The sequence below is a fragment of the Triturus cristatus genome, chromosome 8, assembly GCF_964204655.1.
Source record: "Triturus cristatus chromosome 8, aTriCri1.1, whole genome shotgun sequence".
NCBI classification, from domain to species: domain Eukaryota; kingdom Metazoa; phylum Chordata; class Amphibia; order Caudata; family Salamandridae; genus Triturus; species Triturus cristatus.
The window spans coordinates 29,638,563-29,653,139 of NC_140591.1; the positions used below are offsets into that span (position 1 = coordinate 29,638,563).

The 14,577-nt window shown below is 50.2% G+C and overlaps 1 protein-coding gene across 9 annotated transcripts in view; it reads left to right on the forward strand.

Annotated features, from left to right (window-relative positions):
- LOC146799881 (uncharacterized) overlaps positions 1 to 14,577 on the forward strand; it is a 638,539-nt gene that overhangs the window by 134,308 nt on the left and 489,654 nt on the right. For 7 of the 9 annotated variants that reach the window (XM_085620807.1, XM_085620809.1, XM_085620804.1 and 4 more), the window contains exon 6: positions 8,117 to 8,206. The exons of the other annotated variants lie outside the window; for them this stretch is intronic. In XM_085620807.1, coding sequence (XP_085476933.1) covers positions 8,117 to 8,206 — 90 coding nt within the window. The remainder of the gene's footprint in view (positions 1 to 8,116; positions 8,207 to 14,577) is intronic. 9 annotated transcript variants of the gene reach the window in all.

Genomic DNA, 14,577 nt, shown 5'->3' on the forward strand with positions numbered 1-14,577 from the left:
CTCCCACGAGCAGTGGTTCTGCTCAAAACAAGCAACAACCCCTGGTGCCAGCCAGGAACCGCAAATCCAGCACACTTTGCACCCACCGAGCCCGGCCTGTGCCTGAGTGGACAAAGACCACGAGGACGTCCCCCTGGCGACTGTGACACAGAGTCCAGCACCCAAGGACCCTCCTCGACGCTCCTGACGACGCCTGCTGCCTCAGAACCAGGGACCCCTCCAACCGCGACCAGCAGAGGGTGAGATTTCCTGACGCCAACGGGAACCCCTGCACCCGGCGCCCCCCTGTGGCCGCCTGTGCCCAACTCCTGCGTGCCTACCTATCCTACAGCTTCCCAACTTACCTCTCGAAGTGGTGGTCGCACGTGAAGAATCTTCGTCCCCGAGCTTGCAGCCTTTGTTCATCTGGCAGCTTCTCCATTGAAATACATTGAGCGCCCGACGGCTCAAAAGCACCCTGCACTCAGCCGCCAGAGTGCCCCTGGAAGTGCAACATCTATCCTAACCTACTTCCCCAATTGCCCTGTGTGAGTGACCAGGAGCCCAGCTCCCACAGCCGCCTGGCCTGCCTGCTAGCAGCCACCAACCAAAGGCCCCCTGCCCGCCATTGGCTAACATTGGGCCTAACTCTCTCTGCACCCGGCTGCCCCTGTGCAGCTGAGGGTGTAACAACTATACCTACCTGACCCTGGGAGACCCCTGAGTCTAGGCCCAGAACCTTAACTCTGCCAGTCAAGTACTTACCTGAAAGCCGATAACCTCCATAGGGTAACATTGACTGGTTTCGCTTGGAAATTCTTCTAAGTGTGGAGTTGTGAAACTTTAAAATATTCACTAAAGATCAGCCGAATAACGAAAACTAAATGACTCGCCTGTTCTCAGGAGAGATCCCAGTGCTGGATCTTGGTGCCCAGCACTGAACCTGAAAAGTAATCACAACTGTACTTATCGATAACTTGATGTTCGAGGCATATGAGCTGCAGATTGTACACTTAGCATAGATCGCCATCTAGTGTTGGGCCCGGATGTTTGCAGTTTGTTTTTCTTCTTGGACAGTCTTTGGAAGTCACGAGTTTGGTGACTCCTCCTTCGGTCCGTACTGCGCATGGGCTTCGGCTCCATCCTCAGATTGTTTTTTTCCGCCATCGGGCTCGGATGTGATACTTAGTGCTCCGGCTTCGAACTTCTACGGTTCCAGCCTCGACGGAAAATCCTCGATTCTTCGAGTTCCTTCATCATCTTCATCTCTCGAAGCGGCACTTTCTCCATCCCGTACATCGACACCGGCCTTCGGGCCCTCCGCGACTCCGGTCCCGGCCGATGGAAAGGACTCCGTTCAAAAAGTGCCCAAAATGTGGGTCTAAATTTCCCCACACCGACCTCCATCAGGTGTGTAACCTTTGCCTCTCTCCGGAACACGAGGCCAGAGACTGCCCCGCCTGCAAGTCTTTTCGATCGAAGAAGACCATCCGAGATCGAAGAGCTCGACGCACCATGGCGCACTCATCCTCGGCAGCTCCACCGGACATCTTCGGAGACGACGCCGAAGCTTCGGGGCAAACACACACCGAGCAGGAGGAAGACGTCGTCAGCGCTTCCGAGGCCGACGACTCCGACGTGGAGGACATTACACCAGCGCAGCGGGCCGTGAGTAATATGCCCCCTCCTACCCCCACGCCGAAAACCAAAGAGACTCGGGTTACTCCCTCGCCTGCCGGCCTGGGCAAAACCAAAACTTCGATCACCCCACCTTCGGGCCCGGTGTCGAAGCTCCCAAAGTCTCATGGCAGCTCGGGATCGAGCCAGCCGACACCCGGTGCCGAAAAACAGCATCCGGCACCGAAGACTGCAAAATCCAGCTCGACTCCGAAACCACCGGTGCCGAAGCCTGGACACTCGGTGCCGACCAAACACAAACACAAATCTGTCGGCACCGATGCTCCGGCGCCGAAACATCATTCGACGCCGAAACACCCGGAGACCTCAAAAAAGCATGGCGCACACAGACCATCGAAACCCCCGGTTCCGAAATCACCGGTGCCGACAGACGACTCGACACCATTGGCTCTGTTTACACCAGACCCTTTACAAAAGACTTTGTCCAAAGATCCAAAGACTGGGCTTTTGACTTTAACTACCAAGAAAAGACGCCTTGATGCTCCGGCTCCTCCTCCTCCACCCAAAAGGAAGGACTCTGCTACTTCTCCCCTCAGAGTGCCCTCCCCACTACCGCCTCCTCTACCCCCTCCACCTCCTCCACCACCTCCACCTCACAGGTCTCCGCCACCTGTACCTCACTACGATCCGACCCCATCCCCAGATCCGGATGATGGGGATCCGGACAATTACCCGGCGGACGCCCCAATGGATCCCACTCCACCAGGGACCCCAGATCCATGGGAGGATTACAATAACCCTGATATACCCAATGTACCTCAGGACGACTAATACCCATCAAGACCGTCTCCTCCAGAGGACTCCTTAGGGTTTCACCATTTAGTGCAGAGAGCAGCACACTACCATGGGGTGGACATGCACAGTGAACCAGTAGAAGAAGACTTCCTACTGGATACATTTGATATACAAGACAAATCCACTTCCATTTTACCCATGCTTAAGGGTGTCACCAAGCACGCTACAGAGGTGTTCAAAGACCCTGTCAGAGCCAGAGTGCTGAACCCTAGAATAGAGAAGAAGTATAAGGCGGCACCCACAGACCCTGCTTACATCAAGGGCCCTGCTCCCCTAGATTCCCTAGTTGTCTCCACAGCTAGAAAGCGAGCTAACTCCCAATCCTCAGGAGATGCCCCACCGCCAGACAAAGAATCTAAGCTTCTGGACGCGTCTGGTAAACGCACCGCCTCCCAAGCTGCAAACATGTGGCGCATTGCAAACACACAAGCACTGCTTGCGCGATATGATAGAGCACACTATGACGAACTAGAGGCTCTTATGCAGCACCTTCCAGAAAAATACAAGCACAAGGCTCATGACCTGATACAGGAGGGTAAACTAATTACAAACACCTCCATTAAGTGTGCCCTCGATGCAGCCGACACTGCTTCTAGGGCCATAAATACCAGTGTCCTGCTTCGTCGCCACGCCTGGCTCAGGATCTCAGGTTTCAAGCCTGAAGTCCAGGCATCCATACTCAATCACCCCTTTGACCAGGAAACACTCTTTGGGCCAAAGGTAGACGAAGCGCTCGAAAAGATGAAGAAAGACACAGACACAGCAAAGTCTATGGGGGCACTCCAAACACAAGCCTCCAAACGTTCCTTTCGACGCTCGTCCTTTCGTGGCACAGGCAGAGGCTCCTCCACCGATAACGCCTCTACCTCCTACAAGTCCCCTCCTCAAAATACCTTTTCAAAGGGCAATCAGAGAGGTGGTTACAGGGGTAACAACAATAAGGGCAGGGGCAAAACCAACAACACCCGTTCTGCCACCCCCCCCGCACAATGACTCCCCTCCGCTCCCCCCAGACCATTCCACTCCGGTCGGGGGCAGACTACAAAACTTTATCCACGTATGGGAGTCCATAACATCGGACAAATGGGTAACCCAAATCATTCGGTCAGGGTACTGTCTCGAACTAACATCTACCCCACCCAATATCCCACCAAGGCACCGTCCAATGTCTCAAGAACATTCCACACTGCTCAAACAAGAGGTACTCTCACTCCTCCAAAAACACGCTATAGAGCAGGTCCCCGTCAATCAACAAAATCTAGGGGTCTACTCCCTATATTTCTTAATACCAAAGAAAGACGGGACCCTCAGACCCATTCTCGACCTCCGGCCTCTAAATGCCTACATACACTCAGACCATTTTCACATGGTCACCCTACAGCAAGTCCTCCCACTCCTCTGCCAGGGAGACTTTCTCACAACCTTGGATCTGAAAGACGCATACTTTCACATTCCAATACACCCCTCTCACAGGAAATACCTCAGGTTCGTGGTGGACGGGCAACATTACCAATTCACGGTTCTCCCCTTCGGGGTCACCACCGCACCGCGGGTGTTTACCAAATGCCTAGCAGTAGTAGCAGCACACCTCAGACGTCAACACATTCACGTCTTCCCTTACCTGGACGACTGGCTGATAAAGCCGCGTCCTACGACCAATGTGTGCAGCATACAAACAGCACCATCCAACTGCTCCACCAGCTAGGCTTCACGGTGAACTACCAAAAGTCCCACCTCATACCATCTCACACAAAGCAATATCTCGGGGCCACTATAGACACCTCCAAGGGTATTGCCTATCCAAACTCAGCCAGAATCACAAGCATTCAAGCCTTACGCAAAACATTCCTTCCTCAACACTCTCTTCCAGCAAGAGTGTTTATGAAGCTCATAGGAATGATGGCGTCTTGCATCTTCATAGTGCCCCATGCAAGACTCCACATGCGTCCACTTCAAGAGTGCCTAGCACAACAGTGGAACCAGGCCCAGGGTCAGCTGACGGATCTGGTGTTGGTGGACGGCCGCACACATCACTCTCTGCAGTGGTGGAACACCACAAACCTTTCCAAAGGGCGGCCGTTCCTGGACCCGGTTCCTCAGGTGATTCTAACAGCGGACGCATCGCTCTCCGGCTGGGGAGCCCACCTCCTACACCTCACCATGCAAGGTCTATGGACGCCACAGCAAAAATCGCTCCACATCAACCCACATCAACCACCTGGAGCTCTTGGCGATCTTTCTAGCCCTAAAATCTTTCCAAAAACAGATTTCGGGCAAAGCAGTCCTCATTCGCACAGACAATATGACTGCGATGTATTATATACAAAAACAGGGGGGACACACTCTCCCCAGCTCTCCCGCTTAGCCCAGAGCATATGGAGATGGGCAATTCCCCAAAACATCTTTCTCCTGGCACAGCACGTTCCAGGCGTACAAAACACCATGGCAGATCTGCTCAGCAGACAAACACAACAACTACACGAATGGGAACTGCATCCACAAGTTCTTCACCCATTCTTCCAACAGTGGGGGCATCCTCAGATAGACCTCTTCGCCACCCACGAAAACAAAAAATGCCCAAGCTTCGCCGCCAGATACCCACACCCATTGTCCAAGGGCAATGCGATATGGATGAACTGGTCAGGCAGATTTGCATACGCCTTTCCACCTCTCCCACTAATTCCATTAGTGGTCAGGAAGCTACAACAGCACTCCCTCACACTCATTCTGGTAGCTCCGACGTGGGCCAGGCAGCCGTGGTACACCACGCTACTACAACTGTCAGTGGTACCACATCAAAAATTGCATCTATCCCCATGCCTCCTAACCCAGAACCATGGAGAAATCAGGCACCCGGACCCAGCTCAGCTCAACCTGGCGATCTGGCTCCTGAAATCCTAGAATTCGGATACCTTAACCTTCCCCCTGATTGCATGAACATCATCATGGAAGCCAGGCGTCCTACCACTAGAGCATGCTATGCCGCAAAGTGGAAAAGATTTGTAATTTACTGCCGTAACAATACAATCAACCCTATTGATGCATCCATACAGCACATAATATGCTATCTGCTCCATCTTCACAGGTGTAACCTGGCATATTCATCCATACGACTACACCTAGCTGCGATCGATGCCTATCTACAAAACAGGCAGCATTTATCACTCTTCAGAGTGCCCGCTATTAAAGCCTTCATGGAAGGCCTTAAACGAGTAATTCCTCCCAGGGCACCACCTTCCCCTGTATGGAATCTAAATTTGGTTCTTACACGTCTAATGGGTCCGCCCTTCGAACCAATGCACAAATGTGAGCTACAGTTTCTCACCTGGAAAACAGCTTTCCTTGTAGCTATCACTTCCCTTAGAAGGGTTGGTGAAATACAAGCGTTCACCATACAGGAACCCTACATACAAATGCATCACAGCAAGGTCATACTTCGCACAAATCCGAAGTTTCTGCCCAAAGTCATTTCCCCCTTCCACCTCAATCAATCAGTGGAATTACCTGTCTTCTTTTCGCAACCCCAATCTGTTGCAGAAAGAGCCTTACACACGCTTGATGTAAAAAGGGCATTACTATACTACATACAAAGAACGCAACCCTTCAGGAAGACTAAACAATTGTTCGTTTCCTTCTCTCCACCACATAAAGGCAACCCCATTTCAAAATCAGGGATAGCTAGGTGGATTGTAAAATGCATACAAATTTGCTATCAAAAGGCAAAGAGAACATTATCTGTTCCCCCTAAAGCCCACTCTACAAGAAAGTTAGGGGCTTCTATGGCTTTTCTAGGGAATATACCCTTAGATGACATCTGCAAGGCAGCCACATGGTCTACACCGCACACCTTCACAAAACACTACTGTGTAGATGTGCATTCCAAGCAGCAAGCTAGGGTGGGCCAGGCTGTACTAAAGACACTTTTTCAAACAGCTGCAACGGATACCGGTGGTCGCCGCTAGGGTTGGGTACTGCTATATAATCTATGCTAAGTGTACAATCTGCAGCTCATATGCCTCGAACGGAATATGCTACTTACCAGTATGCATCTGTTCTTGGCATGTAGAGCTGCAGAGTTGTACACGCCCACCCGCCTCCCCGGCTACCTGTATCCGTTCCAGTACATCTTATTTAGATACAACACATGGGTTTCTCACTGTTATTACTACGCTCCATCATTTCCCTGTTGGCGAAAAACAATCCGAGGATGGAGCCGAAGCCCATGCGCAGTACGGACCGAAGGAGGAGTCACCAAACTCGTGACTTCCAAAGACTGTCCAAGAAGAAAAACAAACTGCAAACATCCGGGCCCAACACTAGATGGCGATCTATGCTAAGTGTACAACTCTGCAGCTCTACATGCCAAGAACAGATGCATACTGGTAAGTAGCATATTCCTTTCCTCCATAGGATAGCATTGCCTGGTTTTTGCCAGAAATTCTTCTAAGTGTGGATTTTTGAAAAATACAAATATTCCTTAAAAATAGCCTATGTAACAAAAACGATTTCTTTCAACTGTTTACAGGAAATGCACCAGGGCTGAATCCAGGATCCAACCCTGTTTAAGAAAATCATACGCAAAGTAACAAACTGCATTTACTTAAAAACTCCCATTGAGCTCCATGTTATAATTGTGATTGAATTGTGTTGCCTATTGCAACAAATGTAACTATTGCATTTAAAAGTCTATTACTTATTGAAAGTAAACTGCAGCATTTAATTCTGAGAAAGTATTTTGATACCTATTGTTGGTTCTCAAATAAAACTATTATATGTTTTTATATACAAAACAATTGGCCTAGAGTTCAGTTCTTGAGTGTGTGAGACCATTTGCTGACTGAGTGTGTACAACAAATGCTTTATACTGTCCTCTGATACTGCCTTACTGCTCAACCAAGCTACCACTTTAGAGAGTAAGGTTATATCTAACTTTAGCTTCTGCCAAACCTCTGGGGACTGTGGACTCTGTGCACCCTGAACCTTACTTTGGTTCAGTATATACAGAGCCACTTTCTTACACAGACCGAGAGAGAGAGACACCGAGAAAGAGAGAGAGAGAGACACACAGACAGCTACAGAGAGAGAGACACACAGACAGCTACAGAGAGGCACACACAGACAGAGAGACCCTAGAGAGAGACAGAGACCTAGAGAGAGAGAGAGAGAGAGAGAGAGACAGACGGACGGACGGACGGACGGACGGACAGACACTGAGAGAGACTGAGACGGAGAGAGAGAGAGACTGAGATGGAGAGAGAGAGAGACTGAGATGGAGAGAGAGAGAGACTGAGATGGAGAGAGAGAGAGACTGAGACGGAGAGAGAGAGAGACTGAGACGGAGAGAGAGAGAGACTGAGACGGAGAGAGAGAGACTGAGACGGAGAGAGAGAGACTGAGACGGAGAGAGAGAGACTGAGACGGAGAGAGAGAGACTGAGACGGAGAGAGAGAGACTGAGACTGAGACGGAGAGAGAGGGAGGGAGGGGGCAGAGACAGTGAGGGACAGGGGGGAGACGCAGAGGGGGGGGATATGGAGAGAGAGGTTATGTCTACCTTGACTCCTCCCTGCCGTTCTGTTAGGGGTCCCTGGCTTGCGCGAGATGAGCATACTTCTTTCTAAGTAATCTTTATATGTTTTTGACAGGAGTGGCTGAAATAACAGCTTTGTCAACCAACGTCAAAAAGGAAGATTGTACCTTGGACCATCAGTACTCTCGGACGCCTAACTTTGTAGGTGAGTAAATGGTGCTCCCTGACGAGACAAAGGAGTGACCCTCTTCCATTCCAAAAGGAGAGAATTTGTTGTGTAACCATTGTATATTGCAATATGCTTGTCTATGGGGTACTCACTGTTTTGAGTTTTAATTTTTCCCTCACCCCTTTAGTCTTCTGTTTCCTAGTGGGTTATGCATGGAAACCAGTTGGAGTAATGTGTCTGCCAGTGTAGCTCATTTCCATCGTTCCCATTATCTTCATGCCTCAATAAGCAATACTGCTCATGATGTTCTGCCTCATTACAGGGCAGAAAATAATGCAGCATGGTTTTACCGGTTTACATGCATCCCTAAAGGATTTGTGAATCACCCGCATAGCTGTGAGGCTTGGCCATAATAAATAACATTCTTGACGACATCTGTGAGGAAATGGGGGTTATTGTATGGTGTGATTGTGTGACCTAACCGCGTAAAACACTATCAACCCCTTTAGGACCTGTCAGGTTTCTTTTATTAATCCTTAGCTCAACCCTCGCTGGCTGTTCTCTGAGCAGTCAGACTTGCACAAAGGAACATGTGTAAAACATTTAAACAGTGCAAAGACAATTACCCAATAAATAAACGAGACCGCAAAACTAAAAAGATTCACTGCAGGGTCCCGGAGATACAGAATTTATAATGTGACGTAAATGAGAGGTTTTCACTTAACCACAAACAAACTTTAGCAAATTCAATTAATTTGACACTTGAAAACCTTTTCAAGAAAAACTTGGGTAAGTATCAGTGTGGTTACTTGGAGTTATGTTAGGTGACCAACTCCAGCAGCGAGCCAGTTGGGGACAAGCAAGGTCCACAGAAACAGTTACCCCTCCTAGAAAAGCAATCTTCAGTCCTGTTCCAGCGTCAGTGGCTCCTTTCCCTTGACTTTGATGGAGTGGTCCTGATGCTAAGGATACATACAGGATGCTGATGATGCTCCCGGATGCTGAAGATGCTGTGTGGTTGATGGGGGTCTTCTTGGGCTACTCCTCGGTCCTGTAGCTTGGTGAGGCGATCCTGGACACAGGGAACGATGCCCCTTGAAGTCCTCCTGAGATTGGCAGAAGCCCATTCGCCACTGGGCTACAAGTCATCCGTTACAGCGGTTTCAATGCTTTTCTTCTTTTGGCAGTAAGTTGCCCTCCAGTGACTCTTGTTAAGTCCTTGGTGCAGCAAGGCTGTCCTTCTTTCACCCTCTTCTCGAGTCCGGATCTGAGTTCTGGTTGCCAAAGGGGCACTTTTTATTCTCAGAAAATTCCCTCAAGGGAGGTCACAGTCACCAATCAATGGGCTACTAGGTTCCCTCCCTCCTGATGACTACTTCCTGTTAAGTGTAGTTCTCCCAACATGGCAGAGCCCCTCTCTCGACATGCAGAGCTTCCTAGCCCAACCCCAGAGCTGTGTGTACCAAGGGGGCTACACACCACTGAAAAACTGGTTTGACAGCTGTCTTCCCCTCTCTGTGCCTAGTGCCAGCCTTTCTGACTTAACCATATAGCAGCCCCTCTCCCAAGTGTTTGCCAAATTCCCTTCTAAGAATGTGTTAGAAATGAGTCTCTAGTTGGCAAGGGCTTGCCCCTTTGTCCAAGTAGGGACCCTTCTTCCTAGTCAGGATAAGGGAGTTACCCTCCTAAAATAACCCCTGCTCACCCCCTTGGTAGATTGGCACGAGCAGTCAGGCTTATTCTAGAGGTAGTGTGTAAAGCATTTGCACATAACCAATAGTAATACAGTGTAAGCACTACAAAAGTACACCACGCCAGTTTAAAAAATATCCAATATATTTATATACTCAAGACCAGACCAAGAACGATACAAATCCACAATACAGTACTTAAAAATCTTCAGTTATCAAAATAACCTTGAAATACAGTTCCTTGAAGTCGATAGCTCCGTCCGGGGCTATGATGGCATTGTGAATAAACAAATCCAAACAGTTCTGTCTGACCGCGGCATCGTGGGCCAGCTACGGTGTCGGGAACACCTGCAAAACAGTACCATTTAGAAATGCAGGGCGTCGGCGACCCCTTGTTGAGCTTCCGAAAGCACGGCGTCTGCAGGCATCCGTTCCGGAGGTCGGTGCAGGAGTCGTCGGGTCCTTTAAATTACACACGTTTCAGATAGAACTCCTCGCGGTTGAAGTCAGGAGCGCTGGTGTCGGGTGCTGCGTTGTGAAATACAGCGGTGTGGCGTGCGATGCCCTCAGGTTGCGGTGCAAGCAGTGGCTCGGTGGCGACATCAAATGGCCTCGTCGGTGAGACTAGGGTCCCGGTGCAAAGTGATTGGGTGCTCGTCGCAGTGCTGGCATGTAACCGTGCAGGCAGCGCTGTCGTCGGCTGTCGGACTGGAGTAGATGGTGTCGGTAGGCCAAGGCTGCAGTGCGGGATGAGGGCGGTGCGTCGTGTAACATACTAGCGGTGCCCTTGAACCACGGTGCAAGCAGCGGCGTAAATTTTGGCTCGGACCATCATCGGGGATACTAAGGCAGCGTTGTGAAGCGAGGCGATGCGGAGTGCGGTGTCCACAGGTCGCGGTACGAGCAGCGGCTCGGTGGTGAGTCAGCAGGCGTAGTCGTGAGACCAGGGTCGCTTTGCGGGTGTGCCCTCAGCGGTGCCTTCAGGACACAGAGTCGGCAGCGGCGTCGTAGACGTCGTCTGGTTGCTTTTCTTCTGTTGCAGCACAAAACACACAGTCCCCAGTGCTGAGGGCATAAGAACTTGAAGTCTTTGCTATTCCTGAGACTTCTTGAACAGGGGGCAAGCTCTACCTCAAGCCCTGGAGAAACTCACAAAAGTAGATTGCAGAAAGTTCAGTCCAGTCCTTTCACTGCCCAAGACAGAAGCAGCCTCTGCAGGCCAACACAGCAAAGCACGCAGCTAAGTGGTAGTTCCTCCTCACAGCTTCTCCAGCTCTTCTTCTTGGTCCAAGAGTTCTAAAGTTCAGGGGTGTGGGACCTGTGAGAATGTGCCCTCATTCTTGCATGGTATGCCCCCACTCTTTGCTGAATTGCTGATGTTCTTTGACTAAGTGTGGCCTGGGCTCCTGCTAATCAGGTACCCAGGACCTATGTTCTCTCCCTAAAACTGCATTGAAGCCTAAACCCAATTGGCATCTCTGGCCACATGTCAGCCCCTGGTAAATTGTACCACAGGTAAACAGGGCACTGTGACCAGAGAAGGCCTCTCGGGGCTGCAGCACTTTTTGTGCCACCCTTAGAGGCCCTGTACCCTGACACTCGCACACTGGCTTTGCAGGCTGCGTGTCTTGGTGCAGAACAAAGCGAAGAGTCGACATGGCACACATCCCTGTGTGCCATGCCCACAAACCACTGCCCTGGCATACATCAGTCACCCCTCTAGGTGGGTGCCCTATGTCAGTGGTGAGGGTACAGGTGCATGAGCCCTGTACCCCTACAGTGCGCAAGTCCATTCCTGGGCACTAAGTGCAGTGCTACCATGAAGAGTATATGGTGCTGGGAGTTTGTCATTACGAACTCCACAACACCATAATGGCTACACTGAAGTCTGGGAAGTTTGGTATCAATCTCCTCAGCACATTAAACCCACACTGATGCCAGTTTGGGATTTAATGTAAAATGCACAACAGAGGGCATCTTAGAGATGCCCCCTGAAACTCGACCAACTTCTAGTGACCTAACCGAGTGGCTGCCTAGGCCGCCACCACCAGACATGTTTCTGGACCCCTGGGTCGAGAGCTGCTGCTCTCGGGGGCCTGAAACAATGCACAATGAAACAATGCACATCCTGGGACGAGGTGCCAAGCCTCCTTCCCCAGGATGGGCAGGGTTCATGAAGGAGAAGCTTCAGGCATGCCGCCTTTGTGAGCCTCTCCAGACCATTTGCTGCTTTCAGCAAATGGTCCCCTCTGGTTCTACCCCCCACTTTAGAAGGGAGAATCAGCAGGAAAAACAAGTGAGGAAGAGAGGTGTGCCCACCTCTGCCAACTCCACCTCTCAGGTGGGGGAGGCGAGGTGAAGCACAACCTCGAGTCCCCGCCATCTTGAGGATGGGAGGACCCAGCCAACCAGGGACAGGCTCCTGCCCCCCTCCCACTGGAGAGTGGCAGAATAGGGGGTGCACCCACCCCAGGGAAGGGACCCATTGGTCCCTGCCCTTTACCTACCTGTAACACCCCTAAATTGAGTATTTAGGGGGCACCCTGAACCTTACTTCCTCAGATCCAGCCTGACAACAAGAAGAAAAGAAGGACCGAACATCCGTGCAGCCAGCTAACAAGAGAGCGACACCCACTGACTTGGCCCCAGCCATACAGGCCTGTCGCCCCTCGAACCTGCCCCTGCGAAATCCCAATGTGTCCTGCTGCCAGCAACCTTGAAAACCCCGGAGGACCTGCCTGCCTTCACTTCCAAGACTGCTTCTCCCGTGAACACTGGATTTGTTCAAACTGCAGCTTCTGGCTCTCGCTGGATACCGCGAATCCAGCCCACTCTGCACCTGCCGAACCTGGCCCGAGCTTGAGTGGAAAAACACAATCAGGATGTCTCCCCGGGGATCCTGACCCGAGATCCGGCGACCCCTGACCTGCCTCAAGCCTCCAGCCGACCCCTGCAGCCTAAATCCAGAAGGACCCCCCTGACCGCGACCCGGGGTTGGTAAGAAGATCCGACCCCAAAAGGCATCCCTGCACTCGACACCCCACGGCCTTGTGTGCCCAAAACAACAGTGCCTAATCAACCCATAGGATAACATTGACTCTTTAAAAATTGCACGAATAACCAAAACGTATTTACTTACCTGTTTGCAGGAAATGTCCCAGTGCTGAATCTAGGTATCCAGCACTCAGAAAAGTAACGTAGAAAATAACTTACCTGTAATTTACTGAAAAAGCCTAGTCATTTCAGTGGACTGTATTTGCTAAGTGTTGCATACTACTGCTCCCCTGTAAATCAAACAGAGTACAATTTCTATTGCATTTTCAAACTGTTCTATATCCAGTAATTTATTATTGAAAAGTATTTAATGCTTACCTGTTGCAGGCTTGTTTGGCTCTAAAAAATAAACAAGTTATTTTTTTTATACAAAAGCAATTGGCCTAGAGTTCAGTTCTGGAGTGTGTGAATAAATTTGCTGACTGAGTGTGTACATCAAATGCTTAACACTGTCCTCTGATACTGCCTTACTGCTCGACCACTCTACCACAAAAAGAGAGTAAGGTTCTATCTAACTTTAACCTCTGCCTACCTCTGGGTTCACTTGGACCCTTTACACACTATATCTCATTTTGGTGTAGCATATATATAGCCAGTTTCTTATATGCCCCACTTTTTATAGCCCAAAATCCTTTGTCCTCTCAGGCAGAGAGTGTCTGTGTCCAGCCAGAACGAGTTCTGCCTTCCCTGGTATGGCTTCCTTGCAGGAGGTGGAGACGGCATTGTCGGAGGCAGACCCAGGTGCAAGTAAATCTCCTCCCCTTACTTTGCAGCCCAGGTCTATTCAGCTCTTTCCTGACCCACCTAGACTATCTGGAGCCATAACTGCTCCCCAGCCCCTGTCATCCAAAACCCAGACAGTCAATCCACAAACCCAGCAGAAGCCTACTGGATGGCTTAGCAAGAAAATACCTTCTTTCTTAAAGTGGTATTTTCAAACTGAGGAAATATGAATTTTGTGATCAGTTATGTCCCCTATCGTAGACCCCAACGGCTCCATGTGCATGCTATAAGTACATGTATGTTCCCTCCAGTTCCAGTTTTGAAGACGCAAATACATGTGCGTCCACCGTCAACATGTCCTCTTTCAGATCCGCCATGAATGGGTCAGATATTCCATTCCTAAGTATGAAAGGCCACCGACTTTATGTGGTTCACTTTCCACATTTTACAGATTCAGGCGAGTAGGCCCTGAATTCTGCCATCAAGCCTTTTTCTGCCTCCTGCCTCCGAGAGCTCCAGTCTGAGCCTGCATCTGTATCCATGAACTTTGTCCTACTCCCTGCGCGGCTAACGGTGCCTGATCCAGCCTGTTGCCTGCCAAAAACTGTATTTCATCTTCAAGATTATCTGCTCCGCTCCTCATCTGATGCATTCCTGTCTAGTAGTTTAGGTAAACATTCCTCCAGCTACCGTGCAAGGGGCCAGGCCTCACTGTCCTCATGCAAGTAATTCATAGCCCCTGTTGCCATGGAAGATTCCTGCCCCCTCGCATCTCATGTAGACACTTAGACGCTTGTACACGCACTAACAGCCAGTATAGAATAGATTCTGTCCGAGAGACCTTTCCTTTTGGATAATACAGTTCTTTAAACATAAGATATTAGATATGATTTGGGATTAGGTTGACATGACCCCCCAGACTTCTGTCTCCACATGTAG